General features: G+C 43.2%; 1 protein-coding gene across 4 annotated transcripts in view; it reads left to right on the top strand.

The window, feature by feature from the left end:
* TMEM109 (transmembrane protein 109) overlaps positions 1-15,361 on the top strand; it is a 139,100-nt gene extending 123,739 nt beyond the window's left edge. For all 4 annotated transcript variants that reach the window (XM_078676698.1, XM_078676873.1, XM_078676617.1 and 1 more), the window contains exons 3-4: positions 5,516-5,618; positions 14,035-15,361. In XM_078676698.1, coding sequence (XP_078532824.1) covers positions 5,516-5,618; positions 14,035-14,408 — 477 coding nt within the window. In that variant the 3' untranslated portion in view covers positions 14,409-15,361. The remainder of the gene's footprint in view (positions 1-5,515; positions 5,619-14,034) is intronic.
* The last annotated feature ends 9,560 nt before the right edge of the window (positions 15,362-24,921 follow it).

The following is a 24,921-nucleotide window of genomic DNA, read 5'->3' as shown; positions in this document are numbered from 1 at the left end:
GTGACACATAATTGTAAAAACTTTGATGTACAAAGAGTCATCCCTGGAATCTTCCGCTTCAGGCTCAGTCCCCTCCCCAATCACAATACAGGATGGTTTTCAGATAGTAGGAACGCGTGTGGTTTGACGGATCTCATCGGGTGTGGGCCTTGATCTACTATAACTCCTTTGAAGAGGGGTGATTCTTTACAGCTGGGGCCATAAACTACATCTGCAGGGCTAGCTGATACCCTAGGACCAGCCTGGACAATCGGACACAGAGGAAAAGGAGTGTCAGAGGGTGCGGTAGTGAATAGGGCGAAAGGGAGGTGTCGGGCGGGCACAGAGTGTGATTCTCAGGGAAGAGCAGTGCAGATGGGGGGAGGTTTATTGCCGATGCATAAGACAGAGAGCGGGGGTGACCAGTGCCTGGGGAAGATGCTTGCGAGGGTGGGGAGCCATACTACGGATCAACATCGTGCAGAGAGTGGGTCTGGTCAAGGCATCTAAAATGGCTGCCGTGCACGACAAAAGTGTGGCATTTCAAAAAAGGCAAGATGGCGCAGACAATGTTTTTCAACACTTCCTCATTTCCTTCGAATCGAACGTTAACAGACGTTGGTGCATATTACCAAAGTTAAGCGATATTTATCTCTAACGATGCTTAGCAACGAATTGTTTACCGCTAAGCATCGTCAGAAATTATCGCAGATTAACCTTGCTATTATCAAGGTTTATCGCAAATGCGATAAAAAACGGCCGCAATGCATGAATATCGCTAAAAAGTCAGCGATATTCATGCATTACCGAGCTAATACTCTTAGCCATGTTATCCACCTCCCATTGGATAACATGGCTAAGAACTGCTCAGGGCAGGTGTGAGTTTTTGGAGATATTCGCGCTTGGCGCGAATATCTCCAAAAGTTGGTAATAGGAGATAGATATCTTGCATGTTGTAATGCAAGTTATTGTGGTATATGGAACTCATACCATAATCTCTCAGGAAAACAGAAACTGATCCTTTTGGGACCGCCTGAGAAGGCCTAGGGGGTGAGGGGTACTCTACTTTGCCCCCTTTTCACGTTCCGAACTATTTTATTTTACTCTCTTCTATAATTACACAAAATGGCAGCGATAAGATGCATCAGAGACAGACAGTGAGAGAAAGGAGGCCGGAGATGAAGAAGAGATGTCAAATACACATTGGAGATAATATAGTGGGAGAAGGGAAGTAAATATGAGTAAACTTACCATGTAACATAAAAATGTTGCACTCTATACTATAAGTCTCATTTTATACTACAATCACTTCGCTACAACCTCATAAATTAAAAATGAATAATGTCTCAAACAATTTTTGATTTCTAAATATAAATTTATTCTTCTGAATTTTCAAAATTTGAAAGAACTAGTAACATGTCCTCATCAGGAATTTCCTCTTCAATCATCTCATCAGGAATCTCCTCATGAAAAGTCTGCAATGATGATTCTTGTAACTCTATGGTCTCCAAACATTCGATAAATTCGCCATCAAGAGATTGATCAAAAAAATCATTCAAGTCATCTCCTCCTTGTGAGAATACTTCATTATTGGTGCTGTCAATTTCAATAAATGTAGTGGATAATTCAAAAGAAATTGCCACGGTCTCTTCATTGTGAGCCATTTTATTTTGAAATTGCTTGCTGTAAATTGCAGAAAAAAATAATCACTTTCATTTATCGTTTTTAGTAATACATAATATAAAACTAACTTTATCAAGTATTTAGTATAACAGAAGGACTGTAAATAAATAACAGAAAACATTTTTCAAATTATCTTAAAGTGTACAACATAGTTCCCCTTACAAATTAACAACTCACCTTTTTAAAAGTAGGAGAAGTGTTAGTACTGTGTAAATCAAACACCAGAAATTGAGCACCAAACATTCCTCACAAATGTACCTCAGACAGTAGTATCACAAAATGGCTGTGGTTTCCTCTCATTTTAGATATATACATAACCAATTAACTTTCATCACACACAAATACAAAACCAAAGTAACATTTTAATTGGTTCTAAATTTCAACACTTTCAAATGTGTTTTCCCCATGCAATTTTCCATAGGACATTTAGATACGTCTACAGCCTGAATGGCTGAACGGAATTACACCAAACTTGGCAAAATGGTACATCAAACCTAAGAGGTCAGGGAGGATCTACTATGCCCCCTTATGGTCATTTGCCCCTTCGCTTTGGCCTCCTCTTGTCTCTCGATCCTACCGAGAGACAAGATGGCGGCCGCTACGGACTGTTTGGAATGTTTACAGACGCCGGAGAACCAATCAGCTTCGCAAAGCTCCGTAACGCGAAAAGTACGCGAAGCGGAGCGCTGTTACAGATATATATCTTTTTTTGAACGTTAATTTCTCAAAATCCACTGGAGCACATATATTGAGACCTAGCAAAGGCACATCGGGCTACCAGTCCCTACAATTTTGCCAAGTTTCGTGCAAATCCATTCAGCCGTTCGGGCTAAAAGTGAGGCCAACCGCCCTATGGAAAACTCAATGTTAAAAACACGTTTTGGGACCCCCCTTTTTTCTCGGCCCCCCCATGACGAACCCCCCCCCAAATTTTCAGGGGCTGCTCAGAAACAAAATGTTCCATTTTCCTGAAAATTTCAGCCAATTCCGTCCACAAACGCCAAAGTTATTAGACATAGAATTTTCAAAAATCCCATAGAGAAAAAATCCTAACTATATATACCTACTGGCGACCGCCAGTAGGTAATATATGTGTATATATATATATATATATATATATATATCGCTCACAATCCTCTCCCTTAAAGAAAGGAAACAGCACTCCGGCGGTGACAATCACAGTGGTTTATTCAGCAAACAAACATTTCGGCGTTAGCCTTCTTCGGTGTTTCTCACCGTTAACAAGCAGTTCCGGTTAAATAGGAGTTTAACAAAAATAGACACCAACAAGGGACCAGCCCTTCAAGCACCAAAATAGACGCCATCTTGGAACATGTTAAATATCTCCGAAAATCAGAGTATTCACAAGAGAGAAAGGTCACAACATAATAGAGCCGTGGATCGGCATGTGTCCCTATACAGGTGAATATTGTGTAACAAATATATACAATTGATATAATACTTGGAACTGTATGTAGATGTTCGGCACATTTCATACCATCATTAATAGACTGTGATATATTACAGATAATTACAAATAATGAAATGACCATTGTAAAACGAAAGCTACCGTGCCACTGACACTGTAGAAAAAGAAACACAAAATCTGAATGGCAATAAAAAACATTTCATAATTCATGTTCCAATTTCCAGAGCTCCATAAATGGAACCTGGAAAATAATAGTGATCCATTATTAGTAAATGCTGTATCGGTGCACCAGGTAAACTACAGTGATACTAAAGAAGATCCCTTCCTAATATCAAGAATTATTGCAGAACAATAGTCACAACATAGTCAGGATCAAAAATATATGGTTGTTTTCATGATAGACTCCCTCGGACAAATAGGCAAAGTTGGGCAAGATGATATAGCCAACGCGCCCAATACAGTACACCAAGATTGTTGTAGATGTTATTCATTATTTTCCAAGGTGTACTGCCATTTCCTCCCCACTATTCATACCCTTCGGGTACTTGGTAGACAGATCGATAATGTACCTTGATTCGAGGCGTCGTAGCCTCCTAAGTCTGTCACCTCCCCGTGGGTTGCATGGAACATGGTCTAGCCCAAAGAATCGCAATTTATTTAGATCTTTGTTGTGGTGTTCAGCGAAATGTCGGGCTACTGGATATGTGGGGTCTACTCTTTCAATTGCCCTAAGGTGTTCCAGCACTTTCAATTTAAGTTGGTTAATAGTGCTCCAGATATAGCGTAGGCCACACGGGCATATTAGACAATACACGGCATAGGTGGTACTGCACGTGATGAATTTGTGGATTTTATTTGTTCTGCCCGCATCCGGAATGTCATATTGGAGTATTCTACGGCTGTTAGCACATGCTTTGCACTTTCCGCATGGAAAGAACCCGCTCATTTCCCTCAAAGTGTTAGGTTGGATACTAGGGGCTTCCAGATGGCTATGCACCAGCATATCGCCCAGGGACCTGGCCTTGCTAAAGGTCACCAGTGGCTATGGTGGCAAATCATCTTTTAGCACCTCATCGGTAAGCAAAATGTGCCAGTTCTTGCGCATCATTGCTTTAAGTCTGTCGGCACCTGTGGAATATGGTGTTATCATCCTAAATGTATCTTTCTTAGAGGTATTAGGTCCTTTATGTTTCTTTTTGAACAGTTCCTCCCTAGGGATCTTCTTGACTTTTTTCAGAGTGCTCTGTAAAAGTGTCTAATCATACCCTCTTAAACGAAAGCGGACCAGGCAATCTGAGGCGGTCGCCTTGAATTCCCGGTCTTGGGTGCTGTTCCTCTTAATTCTCAATAGTTCCCCATAAGGTATACTATTGATAAGTTTAGATGGATGTCCACTTTTAGCAAACAGGATAGAATTCCCCGCTGTCTCCTTACGGTACAGCGAGGTGTGGACATGGCCATTTTCAACATACACATGGAGGTCCAAATAGTTGGCTGCCACCCCACTAATTGTGCCGGATAGGTGTATGTTGTAGATGTTGTCCTTAAGAGATTTGATGTACTTCTCTGCCATGTCCCTGGTGCCTTGCCACACGATGAACAAGTCAGATGTATATGTGTATATATATATATGTATGTATATATACATATATATAAATATAGTGTGAAATTGCACCCTGAAAAATATTGATAATGCACAAAAATATAAATCGATAACAACTTTCCACATTAGTATAACTCTCGTGATCGTTTACACATATGCATTGTGGTGAATGGTTGTTGTAAATCTAGTGCCTGCAGCATTACCTGGGGACGCAATGTCCTGTGTAAATGTGCATTGACAACCCAATTCTCTTGTCCATATTTCTGTGTACAAGGCTGTGCTGCGGTCAGACCTCTGCGTTCCCAAGTTATGTTATGTTAAGGGGTGTTTTATATAGCTCTCAGCTACTCCGAGGAGTGTCCCGGCGCTTCAAGTGTCTGTGGTGTTCTGGCGGGCAGGGTTGAAATGGCCACCATACCTCTCCGGTCCCACGAGAAGGACCTTCATGTGCTCAAGGATGTGTGTTTAATCCTAGCAGGATTTATAATCTGGAGTAGTTTGAGTTTATACCATCCCACTCTGCAGTTTTCTTAGGTGCTTCCATTCCTTCCAGTTCTTACTTACTCTTCTTTGCTTTATTCAACTTCTTCTCCTATTCCTTTGGCCTCAGTCTCCTCTGGTTCTCACATTGAGTTTCTCACATTTTTCCTCTTGGGTTCTCACATCCTCCGTTACCTTGTCTGCTTACAGTTACTCGTGCTTTCAGTGTACTTTATCCCTTTAATATCTCATCTTCTTGTTTCAAATTCAGTTGCTTCCCATATTTTTTCTTGCATTCTTTCAGTTCTAATGTTATTTTTCTTATTTTTTTTTACTCTCAGGTTCTCTCCAATCTGATCTGGATTGTCTGCACTGGCATCTCGAATGGCTTGATCACGATCTCCGGTCTCGTGCAACAGCTCCTGGATGTTCTCGGACTCGATGGTGAGTAGTGGGTGTATGCCGTCCACTGTCTGGACCTTACAGGAGCGGTGGAGCTGGGTCATTCTTTGGAGGTCTGTTTGACTAGGCTTGGAGGGAACTCTTACCTTCAAAATGTGTGTGATCATATGAGTTACTTGGGGACAGGGCGGCCAGCGCAGGGCGATCAAACACCGCTGTGTCGCGCATTTGTCTTGTAAGCCGTGTGACGAGGCTGTGGGTAATAACTTTGCCATGGCACAGCTGCTGCAGTGAGTTGCGGAGTATGGATCTTCCTTCTCTCTGGAGCATAGAGGCATGGAGGACAGTGGTGTGTGGAGGTAAGCTGGAGATGTGTCCCTTCCCCTCAGTACTCACTTTTCGGGTGAAGCAACGCGTTCCACTGCACAGGGATTGATGATAACTCTACAATATGAAGAGTAGGGATTGGTGTGAGAATCTAAGTCAGTTCTGGTCTGCAGTCAGTATCCCACATAAAGCAGTAATTACTGTAAGTAACAACAGCATGTTCTTGTCGTGAGGACAAAAGAAGTCCTGTACGCGCCCAACATTTAAATATCAAAGTGATGCTGAGTGCAAGAGCATCAGAGCAACGATACAAGTCAGGACACAGAAAGTCCCTTTATGCTCTGCGTTTGGTAACCTCAGAAATGATTGAGGACAGAAGGACAGCCGCCAGTCCTGCCCCAACGTAGGGAGCGGTCTCGAAGCGCTAGAACGCCTTTCCTGCTGTACCTTCTGTATGATGTGCTCAGTCAATAGTGGTGCAGTGTGGAGACTGTTTCTGTGCCAGGCAACCCTCCATGGGTAGTACTTGTAAATACTCCACTCGAGTCCTTCCAAATACTCAAGTGCTTGTAATAAATCAATGCCTTCCTCGTCTCTAGCACGGGCAGTGTAATGAAAATGTAACACATTCTTGCACTCCACAAACCAACAAAAATGATTTGATACTGATAAACTGTCCAAGTAGTGCCCCAAGGGCCTTTTGGTGGCAAAATCCTGGAGATGAAAAAAGCACTTACATTTCAAATACACATGGACAAACGCAAACTGAATAATTCCTTCCCATAAGAGATCCTTACAAGGTGCAGCAACAATAAGTGATAAAGTAGTCAGCGGCCCCCTCTGTACCCCTGACAGTAGAGGTGCTGCCATCTCATTGTCCTGAGTCTGTTGGCATCACTGCATGGGGGAGAGGCGCAGACCCTTGTGCCCACCCTGTCCTCTTGCTTGGGCAACAGATCCACTGTTATAAACTTTTTACTGTCCATCCAGTTTGAACCCTCCAGACACCCCTTCCCCGCTCCACTGAGGTGGTGTTCCCGAGGGGTCAGTCTCACAGCTTTCATTTCAAAGGGCCAGAGCTTCCGCTCACAATCCAGCTGGAGAATTTAATGCTAAACACACACATTTCTGATACATTTTATATGCTTTTCTCAGAGTACAAGTCAATGGTTACATGAACACGTGATAGAATCTTCAACAAAGCTAATGAGCAGGGGGCAGGATATTTGCATGAGAAGAATGTTTGTGTGACCATCAGTGTTTCAAGGATTTCTCACCCTTCTGATCACACTGCTCTGTGAAAACCACGCCTTTGATGGCCAACATTGGAAATGGGGCTACGCTTTACATTCGAGATGCAGAAAATGTTCAGATGTACAATGTGAAATAAAATGGTGTATGGGCCCAGGAGAATCATGAAACGTAGCACATTGAGGCAGATGAACACACCAAATTAATATAACAACATTCAAACTTGGTTGTGTCTCGTGTACATTAAGCCATACATATGTAACGAAGCATTGGCATAAAAGGCAACCAGTATATGTGGTTATGCTTTCTCATTCATTACCAACTAAAGCTTAGAAGTTAATCGCTCATCTGTGGGAACAGGTGAATTAGTTCACAGCCATAAGTGTAACGCACGCCTCCTTGTCAGAAGTGGGACGGGCATGTTGCCAACCGATTTCAAGAGGCAGTAAATGCATCAGAATGTCCCCTGACTCCCACAATCCCTGAATGTCATTATTGACGCAGACTGCGCATACAAACCTATTCGCTCGAAAAGCCTCTCTGAGATTCACAGCCAGATGCTGAAGCATACACAACAGAGACGACCAGTCTGAAGAGCAAGGAATCGCAAAACTTAGACCCTCCAGTTGTACTTAAGTTATATAAAAAAAACACAAAGTAGGAAAAACAAAATAATAGTGAAACTCAGTTACATACTCAAAGCAAGAAACTGGAAAGTGAACCAGGAACTAGAAAATGTAGGAAGTGATCTTTGGAATACATTTGACAGAGGGATGTGCCCCATTAGGGTAGGGCCATCTTAGTACAATCTTTGAAAAGTGCAGCTTCATACAGTGGGAAGGAACATCTGTGCATAGATTGGGAGAGGATTCTATGGGGGAGTAGGTGACTCTCCGCTCTACAGCCCTGGTGCTGGGCAGGGTGAAAACCTGACTTGTCACTTCTGCCTTTTGCTTCAGATGAACGTTGCGAGTTTGCCATATTGAAATGGGACCGTCTGCAGCCACACAGTGAGGTGGCGGTGTCTATGCTATCACTTGCTTTCAAGTGTCACAGAATAATTTCAAGGAAGGTTGAAAAGGTGAACCACATCATGAAAAATCACACATCAAACTCACACTACAAGGAAATCACACAGCAAACTCATACTAGAAGGAAGTGAAAATATAAAGATACCACCACAACCAGAAAATGAATTCAGGGTCAAAGCAGCATTGCTGGTGGTGGACAGTGGACTGCCCCACAGTGAGTTTAGTGGCTGTGTTGATCTGTACAGAGAACCCCCATACATTGCGCCTAGAAAACCGCCAAGAGTCAGTCCTGCGCTAAGAAGTAACGTGGTCAAGGCTCTGTCGTTGTTTTTATTTGTAGTTTTCCATCACGCTTTCCTTCACATGTCAGTTTTTTTCCAGCCTTTCACTTTCCACCTTCACAGATGTCATTGTAGAAAAAAAAAAAAGCTTGACCTGTTAACAATCAGACTTGGAACTCTTTAATTCTTTGAAGACCATAAGAGGGATTTCAGCCCACCTGCCCCAATCCCAGACCATAAAACACCTTCCGAGGCAGAGGAGCTGACAGCTGGTGTTTCTTTCTCTCCTGTGCATCCCAGGTTCTAAACTACACTTCGCTGACACTTTCTTCCCTACTTCCTGCCTCCATTTCAAAAAGGAACTAAAGTGGCGCAGAACCTACCAATTGCTGTCTTCTGGGTTTTGTTTGCCTGCCAAATTCACTTTGCACCTATTCCCTCCTTTTTTACATTTTGTATAATTTTTATTGAAGTCCTTTAGTGACACCATAAATCTACATAAATCATAACACAAAAAACCAGGATAATCATATCGTAAAGCATAATCAGGACATAAATGCAAAAAATACATAAGCATTGATTTTTCTCTACCAAATCTTGAGAAACAATTAATCAAAGTAAGATCCCCATATTCTTTTCAAATTTTCTCACCCCTCCAAAACTCTGAGCATAGATTTGTTCGCTTTTTCCATTTTATGGAGCCATTCCTGTACCAGGGGGCACTGCTCTGAGCGCCAGTTCTGTAATAGCAGCGATCTAGCCGCCGCCATTGCGATATAAACCAGTTTTGCCAACTGTTCAGAAAGCTTGAGGTCTGGATCAAAGCCATACAACATTAATTTAACATTCGAGAGAATCATAATATTATAATGATTTGTTACTTTCTGTAGGTATCCTGACTTATCACCTGCTCCTCTTAGGTGTGTCTATCTTTACATCAGGACTGCTAGTTAGTGATCTCTGCTAGAGCTTGGCCACTGTAACCAAAACAAATGGCAATCACACTCCGAAATCTATATGGCACTGCTCACGATGGATGCATTTGAAAGAAGTACGTGAGTACTTGGCACATTATTAGCTCAGTCCCATCACTGCACCATCTGTTATTTGTTCCACTGACAACCGCAGTAGTAATGTTTTCCTCTGCCTTGACCTAAGGTACACGTAGGCCTGCTAATGGGGGTAAGGGATGTCCTAGCCCTAACCCTAATCTAGGCATTACTAATGTCAGCACTCGTGTCTGAAATTATCATAAAAGCATATTGTTTTTGTTCTTCAGTTTTTATATGTTGGTATGTCTTGATATGCTTCACAGCGTATTGCTTTTTACAAATACACAGTGATGTCACTTTGATATATCGGTACAGGTGGCACCTGATGTTGGCAGAATTACATGTGATGCTTATAGACTACGGCATGACAATGCGACAAAATGTTGTGGCCTTGTTCACCTGGCCCCGCCGATTGCACTGATCATGACACAGAATAATTTATTGTGTGGTTGTCTTTCCCCCTTTTTTCCTCTCTCCTTACTCTCTAGGTTGGGTTATGAAACATGATTGGGTGAGCATACACCAGGTGCTTCCTTGACCATATGCTTCATCAGTAAGGAATGTTACATATGATTGCACTTTGACACACACCCTGAGTAAGGGTAGGGCACTCATGTACTATTGGTCCTGAAGTGTGGCTCACTGGTTAGAGGAGGCAGACCTGGAAGCAGAGGTCAGCCCAGGACCAGGGTTCAATTCCCGGCTCGGCGGGGTCTTGAGTCCTAAAATGTCCATGGACTCGACAATTCTCGCTCCGGTGCCTACTTGATTCACGGGTTCACACTCTGCGACTCTGGGCAATAGCTTGCTTAATCTCCACAACGGCCCCTCGCGGTGGGATGCCTGGCTTTCACCTTGCGGATACCCTGCCGGGGCTATCTCACAGGGGAATACCAGGACGGGTTCCCTAAGCAAGCGCTTAGAAACCGCTCGGTGATTTGCGCTATATAAATTCCTGTACATTTACATTTACATTTACAAGAAATGCCGCTAATCCCTTCTTGACCACGAGGGCTTGAAACGTGTTAACCTGACCAAGTGTTATTAAATTGTTGTTACACATCACATACCAGACAGTCGGGCTTCATAATTTCGCACAGATCGTCCACATTTCTACTGTTTTTAACTCTACCAAAGGGACTCCTAAATAAATCTATAGTTGGTTATACTTCAGGCAGTTTTAGACCACAGGCACGTTCACTTACCAGCTCCACACACTCACACGGATCATCATGGCTGTTTTATTAAAAAAGAACTCTGAGAAAGAGTCCTCTCTTGGGGCATTGAAGCGCCGGCCCAAGCGGAGCAAAAAGCCCGATAATGAAGCATGACATGGCTTGGGTGTGTGAGGGCATCGCATCCGATTAAGGAAGACCCCCCTCACTACTACCTATACCAAACTTCCTTTATTGTTGGACATGGCCCTTTTTGCAGGGTCATCCCTGAATTTTTTGCCTTCCTCCTGTATTTTGTCTAGGGGTTGGTGGAATTTGAGTAATTGCGTTACGCAAATCTCTGCGAAACGGTAAAAAATCTCCGAACACGCAGAAATTCCGCGAACATGCGGAATTGCTTGTTCGCGATGCTTTTTTCCTGTTCGCAATGGCTGTTTGCATGCTCGGGGGGGAAATATCTCGTGAACACGCACTTTGAGAACGCGAACAAGCAAAAAATTTCGCACCGTCGCCGCATGCAGAATTTTGGCCAATTTCGCGTTCTCCACGGAACACAAAATTACCCAAATTCCACGAGTGGAACGGAATTTGCCGCCCAGGCCTAATTTTTTCTGACCTGTTGTTGGCTGTTTTATGACTCTGGGCACTTTACCACTGCTAATCAGTGCTAGAGTGCACATGCTCTCCCTATAGGAAATTGATGTATGGATTGGTGGCTCCATGATTGGATGGTTTTGTTTACTTGTCAGACACTAGTACAGTGCACTGCGTGTGCCCAGGGCTGGTAAATCAAATGCTGCTGGTGGCTTGCAGCACTGGTTGTGCCACCCACAGAAGCAGCCTGTAAAGTGTGTCTCAGGTTTGCCATAGCAGAGCCTGTGGGTAGTCTGGTATGCCATGTTGACTGGGAAAGTGCACCCACTTGCCAGTCCCTAAACCTTCCTTTTTCTGCATATTAGTCACCCCTATGGTAGGCCCAAGGGCAGGGTGCATTGTAGGTAAAAGGTAGGACATGCCCTGGTGTGTGTGGCATGTCCTAATAGTGAATTACAGCCATTTTCGTTTTTTCACTATTGCAAGGCTAACTGTTCCCCATAGGCCAGAATGGGCAGTTTGATTATTACATCTTATAATCCGAACTGACGCAGGGAACTAGGTAGAAATTCGAGTTTAGTATGCCTGAACTCCGAATGAAAAAATACATCTTTCAGTGAAGCTGGTTTTAACATTCTGTGTTTCAAAATACCACTTTTAGAAAGTAGGTATTTTCTTGTCTAATTGCCTCTGCTAGGTTGTGTATTCCTTGTCTGGAGTTTGAGTGACAGGGGCTGGGGATTCCAGGAGACTGGGTGAGTCAGCACAGGGTTGAATAGAGAGATCTGCATGTAGAGTTGCACTTGGGACCTGAATAGGGCTGAGCCTTCCCTCCAAAATGCTGGCTCCACCTCATGATCTACTCTGTGAAAGGAAAGAAAGTACTTCAGGAATGACCAGAACTGGTTTGGAAGAGGCAAAGGCCTCTCTGCCTTCAGAGAACAAAGGGGAAAATGAGTATAAAAGAGGGGACCCAAACCCCAGAACTTTAGATCACTTTTTGGGAAACAAGAACAACTTTTGCTGATGAGAGGAACCAGAGAAACTGAGGAGGAGACTAGCCCTAAGCTGAGTGCTGTTTGGGGGATTGGCCTGCAGTGGTTGCCTGACTGCCAAAGAAAGGAAATAGGACTTTGTGCTACTTTTGAATTCAACTTGTGAAGGATCTCCAAGGGCTTGAGCTAGAGCTTGCCTCCTGCTGAAGTCTCAGGGACAACAGACTTCACCCACCAGCTCCCCAACAAGTTCTCTTGAAGTGCCTGTTGTTGTTTTGGGCCTTCTGAGGGACTGCACGTTGCTAGGAGCTGGAAGCGCAACTCACGAAGAAGCGTGTCGCCACCGCAGCCGCTGTTGTCGCATCACTGGAGAATGCGGTCGCTTTGCCTCACAGAAGCGCCTCGCATCGCCGAAGAGTGTCGCCGTCGCATCAGACGCCGTTGCACAATCTGAGAAGCGTGTCACAGCCGCAGCCGCTGTCGTCGCATCACTGAAGAAGGGTGTCGCCGCTGCAGCTGTCGCATTGCATCGCCAAAGCGTCTCGCATCACCGGAGAAGAGTGTTGCCGTCGCATCACCGGAGAAGTGTCTCGCAGGGCCTGTCTCAGCTCAGAAGAATCGCTGAGTAGCCGCACTGCCGTCTGGCATGCACGCATCGTGTCGCATCAAGGAGAAGATGCCAGGAGAAGTGTGGCTCAATGGGTAGAGCGGCAGACCCTGATGCAGAGGTCTAGCCCGGGACCAGGGTTCAATTCCCCGCCTCTGCGGGTCTTGGGCTCAAAATTCCACGGACCTGATAATTCTCGCCTCGGTGTCTATTCCAATCATGGAGTCCCACTCTGCAACTCTGGGCAATAGCTTGCTTAATCTCCACAACGGCCCCCACAACGCTAAGGATGCCTGGTCTCCACCTTGGGGGGTGTCCAGGAGTGGACACCTCACAGGGAAAGCCAGGATGGGTTCCAAAGCGGTATTCGTACAAGCGCCTTGAGACCCTTGCGGGTGAGTAGTGCGCTATACAAGTATCAATTTACTTTACTTTACTTACTATTTTTGTTTCATTGCACCTGATCTTCATCGCATTACGGCGCTGCTGGTCGCATCGCCACGGAAAGCGCAGTAAGAAACCGACGCCTCACCTCCCCACACCGAGAAGAACCAATGTATCCCCTACGCATCAGTAGGGATCCGACGCATCACTGTTTTTGCGTGTAAGGAATGGACACATCACATTCCCTGCAACACTCCTTGTATTACGTTATGCATCCAAAGGTACATTGAACTGAAAGTGTTGCATTTTACATCTAAAGAGAACCAAGCTATTTCTACCATCTTAAAAGTGCAGTATTGTGGATTTTTGTCGTGTGGTCTTTTTAAGTCTATATAAAAATACTTATTTTTATACTACAACCTGTGCGGTGTTCATCTGTAGAGTTGTCACTGTATTACTGTACGTGTTCACAAATGCTTTACACACTGCCTCTGAGATAAGCCTGTCTGCTCGTGCCAAGCTACCAAGGGGGTGAGCAAAGGGGATTTTAGAAGTGTACCCCCTTATCCTGATTAGACTCAAGGGTCCCTAATTGGTCAAAGGTACCTTCCTCTGCCAGCTAGAGACCCCCAAATTTAACATTTACCACGTAGGAACAAGTACCCTGTATATGGAGTGAAACTTGTCCTGTATTTATTCATGATCCATGCTGGTGTTAACATCACTGCTTGACTCTGCCCTTTCTCTTTCTTCTCTTTCAGGGAAACAGATTTCCAGCTTTATGGGGCTGTCCCCTGAGCAGGTCCAGCACATCCTGATGTGGGCGACTTTGGCCTTCCTGGGTTATTGGATGCTGTCTCTGGTGCTGGGCGTGGTCCTCTCCCTACTCGCCCGACTCCTCTGGGGTTTGAAGATCTTCCTCTTCCTCTTGGCCTTCTTCTACTTGGTGACAACGGTTTCAGACCCCCACCTGCTCGCCACATCGCTCATGGGCCTGGTTGGGCTCTATGCCCTTTTGGGGTGGGCGAGCTCAGGCAGTCGGAGTAGTGGAAAGCTGGAGGCCAAGGTGCGGAGCCTGGAGAGGCAGGTGGAGGATCTACGTATGCGGCAGAGGCGCAAGAAGGACGACCATTGAGTGCCTGGAGAGGGTCCAGTGGGCGGGTTAAAAGCAGTGTCTGGGGCGCCACATGAATGTTGTCGCTCAGCCCGATGCCCAGCTCAGAAAGGATAATCGTAACGTCCAAATGTACCAAAGAGAAGACTGACGGGACATTTACACGGCATCAGAACTTTGTACTGCCCATGTCACATCCTCCCCTATTGTCTCTCATACCGCCTCTTTCTTTTTCCATGTTCCTTCCATCACACAATTTCCACCATTCTCTTAGCACTTCTATTTTCTTTTTTCTGTCATGCCTATCTTTTTGTAATGGTGCTTCTCACCTCCAACTCCTTCCTTTCCTGCCTTTCATCAGTCTCCAATCTATCCTCTGTCTTCTTTTCCTTCAGTTTGTACCTCTCAACTATCTCTTCACAGTTAACTTTCAGTTTCGTGTTTAACTCCTGCTTTTCTCTTCTCCAACTTTTTCTTTGTCTCCATTTCTCCTCTTTGCTTGTTGCTGTATCCCTTGCCTTTGTTCTTTTTACTTCTGGCCTTGGTTTCTGTTTTCTCTCCTATACCTTGCGGTATGTTCTCTACCGTCCCTCTTTTCTCACTGTTCCTCATTTGAACATAGGAATCGTCCCCTTCCTACCATTTACCCTCTCATTCACTTCTCAATGTCCCAACTTCTCTTCTTTGATTTATTTCTCCCGTGTGTCTGCATCATCTTTTCACTAGCACCACCATCACCTCCCCTTGCTGTCTTTTGCCTTCAAGTGCCACCTCCACCCGGTCCCTGTTTGCCAGTGTTGCAGTTGTCCTGGATGTAGTTTGTGTGAATCCCACCTTTTTAGCATAAGCAGTTTCTGAACTTCACATTTTACTCTACCAAAGATGAGACTACAACAGTCCACAAATATATTTTACACAATATTTTTGAGAAACTATTTTGCTATTCTGCACAAAATAAATCCCATATTTCTAAAGACATTGAGTTTGGCAACTGCTTGGTGACCTGCAGCTAAGAGCATATGAACCCTCACTATAGAGGCAGTGAACGAGCTCTGACTGTGGGAGATTGTGGGAGCTGTGTAATCATGTTGCAGTTTATATCTTTGTGATCTGATGTAAAAGGTGTTTGTAATTTTAGAAGAAATGCAATTTCCAGTTTTCATGAGGTTCAAGTAAAGTTTAATCTTCATAAAAAGATCTCATCCATCCAAGGTACACCACTCTCAACTGCCCAACTCCAGCTTATTCTGACCTATGACCTACATACATTCTATTACAGTGTAATCAAGACAATAGATACATATGGAAGGATAGACAATGCGCATCATAGAGAAGAGCTAGAGAATAGATAGAATAAGAGATAGCAGATACTACACCATCTCCCTTCTTCAATAAAACTATTTACAGGCACAGTAACAACACACACCTTATACTTATACAAATTCCTTAAAATAGGACGGATGTTTTACTAATCTTTAAGATCGTCATGAAGGCATCAATCCTTGACAGTTTTTAGATCGAGAATCACACAAAGAAGGACATTTGTTTGCATCAGAACACTTTTGACCAGTAGAATTACTCAATGTGTTATACTTCCTTCTAATACCACTATATTAAGATTCCACACACGATGGTCTTCTGTTTTTACAGCTTTGTTAAATACCTTGATGACAACCATTCGATTCAAAATATCTAGAATTGGCATTTCCCACAAAACCAGGACGCTGAACAACGTCCCCTACTTCTACCACCAACAACTTGACAGATTTTTTTTTTGACAAAGTAATTCTTCCTTAAGGCTTTATTATCTTCTCTCAATTGTACCCGTTTACCATCACACTCACGTTCTTTCCCTACGGCAAAACAATAATTGTTTTCCCAAAATGGCTCAAGATGAGTGTTGGGTACTCTGCTACGAAAAAGAAGAAATGGAGTCTTCCCACTAGTGGAATGAGGAGTCAATCTATACTCTTCAATCTTTCCAAGTACTTCTCCCCTCCATTCAAGGGATAAAGACTTTGCCAAGGTAATCGTTTCTTTCAAAACTCTGTTAAGTCTCTCCACCATACCATTTGCTTCTGGATGATAGAGAGAGCAGGTTTTATGAATGATTCCACTGGATAACAAAAAAATTCTTTCTCTTTAAAGACTAATTGAACACCATTATCCGTTAAAATGGTCTTAGGAAATCCTTCTCTAGAAAACAGTTTCAAGTTTCAAACACTTGATAACACTGGCAGAATCCACATTTGATAGAAAAAATACTTCTGACCAGCGAGAATACATATCTATTATTACCAATAAAAACATCTGAGAACCATTGCTAAAATGGGACCCAGAATATCCAACGCAATGTCCTCCCAGGGATATGTAGGTCATGTTCTCAATATCATGGGTTGCACCCTAGACGATTTAGACTTGTCTGACATATTACACACTCTCGTATCTCTCACTCTATCAATTTGTCCATTCCTGGCTACCAGTACGACAAGCATAATCTTACTTTTGTCTTAGTGATATCAAGGTGTGTGACATTAGCTAGGTCTAATAAATCTTTCCTGAGACTCGTTGGAGGTACTAACTGGGTACCACAAAATAAAATGTTTTTATCAACTGACAATTCATCTTTTACATACCAAAAAGGTCTAGTTTCTTCTGATCTCTTCTTGATACTTGACCAATTACCTAACAAAAGCAACATTACCTCTTTAAGAGTTACACCAAGCTCCATTTAATTGCGCCACTTTTCTTCAGTTATGTGATCTGAATCTAACGCACATACCCAATCATAACCCAAATAAACATCATCCTTATGATCTTCACACGAAACTAGACGCGAAAAAAAATCAGCTATTCCATTATCAACCCCTGGGATATATTTGAGGGAAAAAGAATATTCTTGAAGACTTATGATCCATTTGGTTATGCGACTCGAAATAAAATCCAGACCTTTCTTGTCAAAGATTTCATTTGGAGTTTTGTGGTCAGTTCTTACTTCAAAATCTACACCCCATGAAAATGTCTTATGTTTTTTAACAGCCCAAAAAACTGCGAGAGATTCTCATTCAACCAGAGTATCGCGTTTTAGGATCTTTTAAGCTTCTAGAAGGAAACCTAATGGTTTTCATTCCTTGAGGACCCTCTTGCTGTAAAACAGCCCCCAAACCTTTCTCACTTGCATCAGTGGTGAGAATTGATTTGTCTGGTATCAAAACTCTTTAAGAAAGGGGCATTACATAAATTCTCTTTGATGCTAAAGAATGTTTGTATACAGACCTCAGACCAAACAAAATGTACACCCTTTTTCAATAAAGACCTCTTATTGTTAGTCAAATCTGCGAATCTTTAACAAATTATGCATAGTGTTCTATCATTCCAAAGAAACTCATAAGTTCTTCCTTCGAGGATTGAGCAAGCATGTTGCGAATTGTGGACAACAAATTCTCTTTGGGTTTGACACCATTTCCTGAAATATTGTGGTCAAGATAATCTATGGAGTTTGATCTAAATTTGCACTTCTCGATTTTTTTTATAGTGCGATTAGCTCCACACAATTTTGAAAGAACCGATCTAAGATGTACATCATGTTCGTCAACATTGTCACAAAAAATTAGTATGTCATCTTGATAGATGCACACTCCAGGGAACCTTTCAAAACTCTCTCCATAGCACGCTGGAACACACGAAGTTGAAACCAGACCCAAGGGCATCCTTTTAAATCTAAAAGTACCAAACTGCGTGATAAACACAGTCAGATCTCTGCACGACTGTTCTAATTCAATCTGATGGTACGCAGAAGTTAAATCAAGCGTGCTAAAAACTTTGGCACCACCCAAAAGGACAAGAAGTTCAGCAATATTCGGAAGTGGATACCTGTCTACAACTACATTTTTGTTTAGCTGGCGCAAGTCTATGCATAAGCGCAAATATCCGTTGGCCTTGCACGCAGCAACTCCCGGAGCTAACCACTCCGTTCCCTCAACCACTTTTATAATGTCATTTATTTTGAAAGTTTTATATAGCGCGGACAAGATCCTTGCGGATATCAGAGCGCTTTACAAAGAGGAGTACCTGGGGACGCATAGTCAGACGGATAAATCAATAGGTCACATAGTATAAATGGTACAAATAGGTGGCTACAAGCCAACCTATGTACAAAATAGTACAAATAAATGGCACACGTAAATGGCTACAAAGTTAAACATGTGGGAATCAGACAATTAATAAAAATGATTAAGGTTGAGTGAGAGAGTTCGACGGAAGGATGGAGGACCCGTTGGGCGGGGAGGTGTAGTTGTGTGAGGTGTTGCAGGGCCGACGAGGGGGACGAGGGTATTTGCTGCGTCTAAGAGCGGGGATTGACGCCCGGTTTGGGGCGTGTTGAGTGAGTGAGTCAACCGGGTGGGTAGGGAATAAGTTGGGAGGGGAGGTGGGTGAGGGGTGTGTGGAGAGTATTTCCTTGATGTTGTGTAAGTCATCTTTGATCTGAGCAAGGGTGGCCATGATGTTGTCCACCGTGGGGTAGGTGGTGGAGGTGGGGGCGGCCGTCTGAGGGGAATGGCTGACCAGGAAATTCGTGTGCAGGTGGGAGCGTGGGCTGGTGTTCGAGGAGGTGTGCGTTGTGTTGGTGTACGGGAGGGTGTTAGGGAGAAGGGATGTTTTTGGCGGGAGGGGTGTGGATGAGGTGGGGAGGGGGTTGGTGGTGTGAGTGAGGGCAATGATGGTAGGTGGGTGGGTCAGGGTGTATGCTGGGAGACTGATAGTCGAGGTGGGGGTGCAGGAAGGATAATGGGGGCTGAGAGTAGGAGGGGAAATGGGATTGGGAGTGGTCATGTTGTGGGAGGGGGAGTTATACTAAGAAAGGAGGTGAGAGGGTAATGGGGACTGAGAATGCGGGGGGGTGGGGGGGATCCATGTTGCGATGATGGTTTAGGTGGGACTAGGAGAATGCACTATAGTGGTACACATGTGCAGGAAAAACAAAAACATACAGTAGGTTACACGGTGTAAGAATAGTACTAGTGATCAATCGGCGTATCCCAAATGTAAGAGTGTGCAGAGAAACATATACATACAATAGGTTACAATAGGTTATAGAGTACAACAGTGTCACTGGTGATCAACCAGATATATATATGGGGTAGTGCCACCATCAAAAATCCAAAATCATAGAAATCAGAAATGACATTAGTTAGCAACCAAGGTAAATGAAGTAGCATTGTCCTTAAGTTTAATTATTTCTTTTTCCATATCACTTCTCACTGCCAATGGCACATTCCTAACTTTACATGCAACAGGAACCACATTTTTTTAATACAATCTTAGGCTGGTATCCTTTCATACAACCAAGATTCTTTTTGAACACTTATGGAAAATCACTCATCAACACACCAATAAAGTTCTCATCCTTTACCGTCTCCACAGCACATATTTTTTCTCTTAAGAAAATAGGTGGATCAGAATTGGGATCAAGATATACACCTAAATCTCCTCGATGCATCCAACTATGTATACTATCTTCCTTCTTGGAGACATAACTCGAATTGAGACCATCCTGCCCTTGTACTCAATCAAACCTACAAAATGTCTCTGCAATTTAATTGGTTCTCCTCCATAAGCCAATTGAATTATGTCTGGTTTAAACAACAGTTTTATGTTTCAACTTTTTCATATAAAAATCACTTGAAAATATTGTAATTTTTGCTCCTGAATCAAATAGAACTCGAGTTCACCATCAACAAGAATTTCATCAGTGGGATACTTTATTTACCAGTTCCACTTCCAATTTCTAGAATAATTTGCCCACATTCGAAATCCTTATAAACCTCGTCTGAATTTTCCTCTTCATAAACATCTACCTTTTTGATTCTAGAATCCAATCTACTCTTGCATACTGACTCAAAAAGGCCCTTCTTGAATTTTTGTGACTTCCCGCAGGACACCTTCTATCATTTGCGAGATGCCCAATTTTATCACATCTGTAGCATTTGAGATTTCTTGTCATGCGCTGGTGGCAGACTGAAGCATTGCAAAGGTCTTATTGAGGCAGAAGGAGGCGGTGGGTGCAGCGGTGATTACTGGTGGGGGACAATCGTGCTTGTTGCAGGAATTACGAAATTATACCGGTTTATAGGGCAAAATGTGTGAACAATAGTTCCCAGGCGTTATTCACATGAAGAAATGTAAAGGTTAATCTAGGACATAGGCTGTAATATCCAAATAACTAACTAAATATATATATTTGTATGCACACATACACATCATCAAACTTCTCGCAAAAACCACGATGTGGAGAAGAAAGTGGCTCACAACCAAGGTAACTTTTATTTTGTGTTGGCGTCACAAAATCACCATCCTGTTCAGATCGAGAAAGACGACCAACACGTTTCGGCATTTCCGCCTTCAAGTGGAATATATCTATATCAGTTATGACTACAATCAATGTAGAAGAGGTACCGAAAATGGAGGAAACAACAAAAACCGTGTCAATGTTGTTTTTTCATATGAATAATTTCCTGGATAACCTTGTCTTATAGATTTCTCTCTTCTACCCAGGTCCCCTTGGAAGAATAGGGCTGCCCTGATGTATTTAGATCTGCATCCAGGGCAGCTTGGGAGTACTGGTTATAAAAACGCAGAATATCTTTTGTGGTCCATCAGCTTTGGTAGGTGATGTCATAGTGTTTGGGTACTGGAAGTTACATCAAGGAGTTTAGCCCGTGCACATTAGGCCAGCCTCTTTGGTGATGTGGGAGATGGTGTTGAATTAGGCCTTCAACTTGTCGGTGAGTTGGTCATTCAATTCTGCGTCTAAAATGTTGGAATGTCCATAATTCTTTTACGTTTAGGTACTTCCAATTCTAAAAATGTAGGGAATAAATGCATTCCAGAGACAAAACTGTTAGTAGGTCAGTGATCTTCCAGAGGAAGCCCACCTGTCAAACATGTTTTGTCTCTGAGACCAGAGAGGATGACAAAGTGGCCTTTTTGATTTGGAGGAGTTGAGAGACCGGATAAAAATTTAAAGGCGAAAAACCATGCCACCCCGTTTAATAATACTTCCGAAGGTTGCAAGCATGCAATCCTTCTTCTAAAAAAACCTTGTATTTGAAGTTGACTTATATTGTTGGAGGTTATGTGCCTTTTTTCTTACCTTAACGTGTAATGTGTTTACTTGAGTCCCCCTTATAGGGCTTTTGTCACAGTATTTTCTCTTGGTTAAATCATCCCTAAGTGTAGCACCTGCAGCCTTCTGGGGTTAGGTGTCTGATGGGTCCACAATGGAGATTAAGAGGTTGAGTGTCCATTCCTGTCTCTTCTAAAGAAGGGGTGAAGAAGTGTCCCTTATGTGTTGAATCAGCCACCAAAATACTCTGAACAGGAACTAGTGTCTGGACTTTCTTGAATATATAGATGTTTGGTGCGTTAAGTCCTCAAGCGTTGGTTGCAGTTTCTTCCACAGCATTGTCTTGAATGTCCAGCTGTCCATGGTTCTTTTGTCTGAATTAATTTTAAAAGTTTAGTGCAGATGCAATAGTCCGTCTTTGACGTAATTGGTGCTTCTGGCCTAGAATGCTTTAAGTGGAAGTGGTGGGGTCACAGGTAATTTTGCCAATAATCCTTTGTTCACCTGAAGCGGGTGCCTTTTGGTAAACAATCCTTGAATAGGTTAAAAGGATGTTTGGTCGGGGATATAACCTATTCAAGGATTGTTTACCAAAAGGCACAATGTTCAAGGTAAGAAATCCTAATGTGTACAACTCTAGTTTCCTCTTATCACAGGAACCTTAAGATCCTTTCTGAACTACACATGGGTTAGGCTGTTGGTGGAGAAGTGTGGCTCAATGGTTAGAGCGGCAGACCCTGATGCAGAGGTCTGGCCTGGGACCAGGGTTCAATTCCTGCCTCGGCGGGTCTTGGGCTCAATTTCCCCGGACCTGATAATTCTCGCCTCGGTGCCTATTCTAATCATGGGTCCCACTCTGCAACTCTGGGCAATAGCTTGCTTAATCTCCACAACGGCCCCAACAGCGCTAGGATGCCTGGCTTCACCTAGGGGGTGCCCAGGAGTGGGCACTTCACAGGGAAAGGCCAGGAAGAGTTCCACAGCGGTATGTGTACAGCGCCTTGAGACCCCTTCGGGGGTGATTCGTGCGCTATATAAGCACTACATTTTTTTTTTTTTTTTTATGATGGGGATTTTGTTCCAGATCCTGGGAGTGTAGACCGAGAAGGCCTCTCTATCTGGTGTTCTTTAATGGCAGATTTTTGTTTCCAGCCTGGCCATGCACAGGCTTCCAGTGTGGTGCTGACTGGCTGCACTAACACCAAAAAAGCAAGAACATTAAATACTTCAATGCAAACTTCTAACCCATTTTCTAGTTGCAGGTGGAGTCTGAATAGGTGACTTTTTAGAGCACTACTACAGGCTGGGAGGTTTGAATCCCATCCAAGTTCCTCGGGTAGTCTGTTTCAAGATCTGAAAGGTTTGCAGGAGAAAGTTGGCTGCTAGTACTTGTTCTGCAGGTTTCAGAAAGTAGTGTTGATTTGCCTAGTTTTTGTTCTGTGGGTTTCAGGAAGTAGTGTTGATTTGCCTGGTCTTTGTTCTGTGGGTTTCAGGAAGTAGTGTTTCTTTCCTCTGCTGTTTCTCTGCCTCCCATGCTGTGGAATTTGCTTCTTCGTTAGAATGGTAGGCAGAATTGCCCTGTGAGTGAGACCGGCCTTTTTGACGTCAATTCTTCCCTCATTGGCAGTGTACGCCTCTTATAATGTGTGTAATGTTGTCAGATTGCTGTGTTTTGTTGACAAAGCATACAGTGTTGTGTAAGATTCCTCTGGATGGTGCCAAAGAGGTGTTGGGGATGCCAGCTAGTATGGCTTTGCCAGCATCAAGACATGATACAGTCAGAGAGTGTGCCTTTTTGTTCTGAAATCTGCTTCCAAGGTAGAAGGTTTGAGCATCTGAGGAGGGAGAGCTAGAAAGGAGCACTTTTGGACACTTTAGACATGTGTGGTCGCAGAGCTATTTTTGGGTTATTGGTAAATCCAAGTGATGTAGCTGAATGGACCAATGTTGAGTAGATACAAAGAGGGGAGAGTAAATTATCAAAGACTGTATGGGGGAGGGATCTTTTACACATAGGAGCAGGGACTTTATTTTGATTGGGTGAAGTCTGAGAAAACATGTTCAACCAACCTTTTAGTTTGACCAGGGAGGACTTTAGAGACTCACTATTTGATGAATTGGAGATTTTCAATTAAAGTTGGGTATCATCTGCGTATTGATGACTTTTCAGACCCTTTTCGTTCACCATAGTTCACAAAGTTTCCATGTGCGTTTGAATAAGCAGTGGGATCATGTCAATCCCTGTAATGGTGAAAGAGGAGGTCAACATGATGTTCAGTATTAACAAGTTGAGATGTCTCGGACCGGAATCCGTAGTGCCTGTCTTTCCACTGCTAAAAGAGGACTTGGTAGGACCCCCCCTCCCCATGTTTTGATCTGGTGGAATACATTGATGGAATCTGCCAGGATGGAATTTTCTTTAATAGGTTTTGGAAAATCTGGAACTCGAATCACCAACTTGTAGGGTACTCCTTTAGCAACTTTTTGAGAAATAATACTTATGAATGTCCCTGAGAGTTTAAGGCAGTCCATTTTGTCATCTGCTAACTGTAGGAAGCTGGCTTTCTATATAGTGTAATAAAAGAAGTACACTGTGCAGAGAGTCCAGTGGGTCCCCAGTTGATTTACAGAGGCTAAAGTAGATAATACTAACGCTCTCTTTTGTGGTAGTGAGGTCGAGCAGTTAGGCTTATCGGAGGGTAGTGTTAAGCATTTGTACTCACAGAGGCAATAAACGAGACCCACACTAATAAATCGAAGACCAATTTACAACCAGCATTTGCAGTGCAATAGTTCTCGCATTTGTTAGAGTTTGAGCTATTGTAAATGACAATGCCTTTAATTTGTGGTTTGAAAACATGCAAGTGGTGCGTCAACTTGCACTTTGTACTTCTAGTTGTTGATTACGATAAGCAAGGCTGGCAGCATCTGTGCCTCATTTACTGCCAGCCTTGCTTCTCGTAAGCAAGGACTAGAAGTACAAAGTGCAAGTAAACACACCACTTGCAGGTTTTCAGAACACATAAATTAAAGGCATTATCATTTACAATGCCAGTAGCTCAAACTCTCCCAAATGTGAGACCTATTGCACTGCAAATGCATGTTTTTGTTGTTGTAGTTTTATATTGCACAAACTCGACCCAAACGAAGTAAAGTGCTTTACATGAGCACCAGAAACATTCCGCAAGGACACATTCATTTTTGGGAGGCACTGAGAGATCAAGTAATTTGCCCAGAATCATAAGGTGTTGAGCCGACTGCAAGTCGCAAACCTGGATCCCCACTTCAAAAGTCGGCAGCTCTGGCTCTTACGCCACAAGCTCTGTTTGCACAAACTACACATAAATGTAACCAAATTTGTCAAAAGGTGAAATCCTTCCTAGAGTTATAGAATATCTAAGTAATAGC

Source organism: Lissotriton helveticus, chromosome 1_1 (assembly GCF_964261635.1).
Source record: "Lissotriton helveticus chromosome 1_1, aLisHel1.1, whole genome shotgun sequence".
NCBI lineage: Eukaryota > Metazoa > Chordata > Amphibia > Caudata > Salamandridae > Lissotriton > Lissotriton helveticus.
The sequence above is the reverse complement of the archived record's forward strand: the minus strand, read 5'-3'. Positions and strand labels throughout refer to the sequence as shown.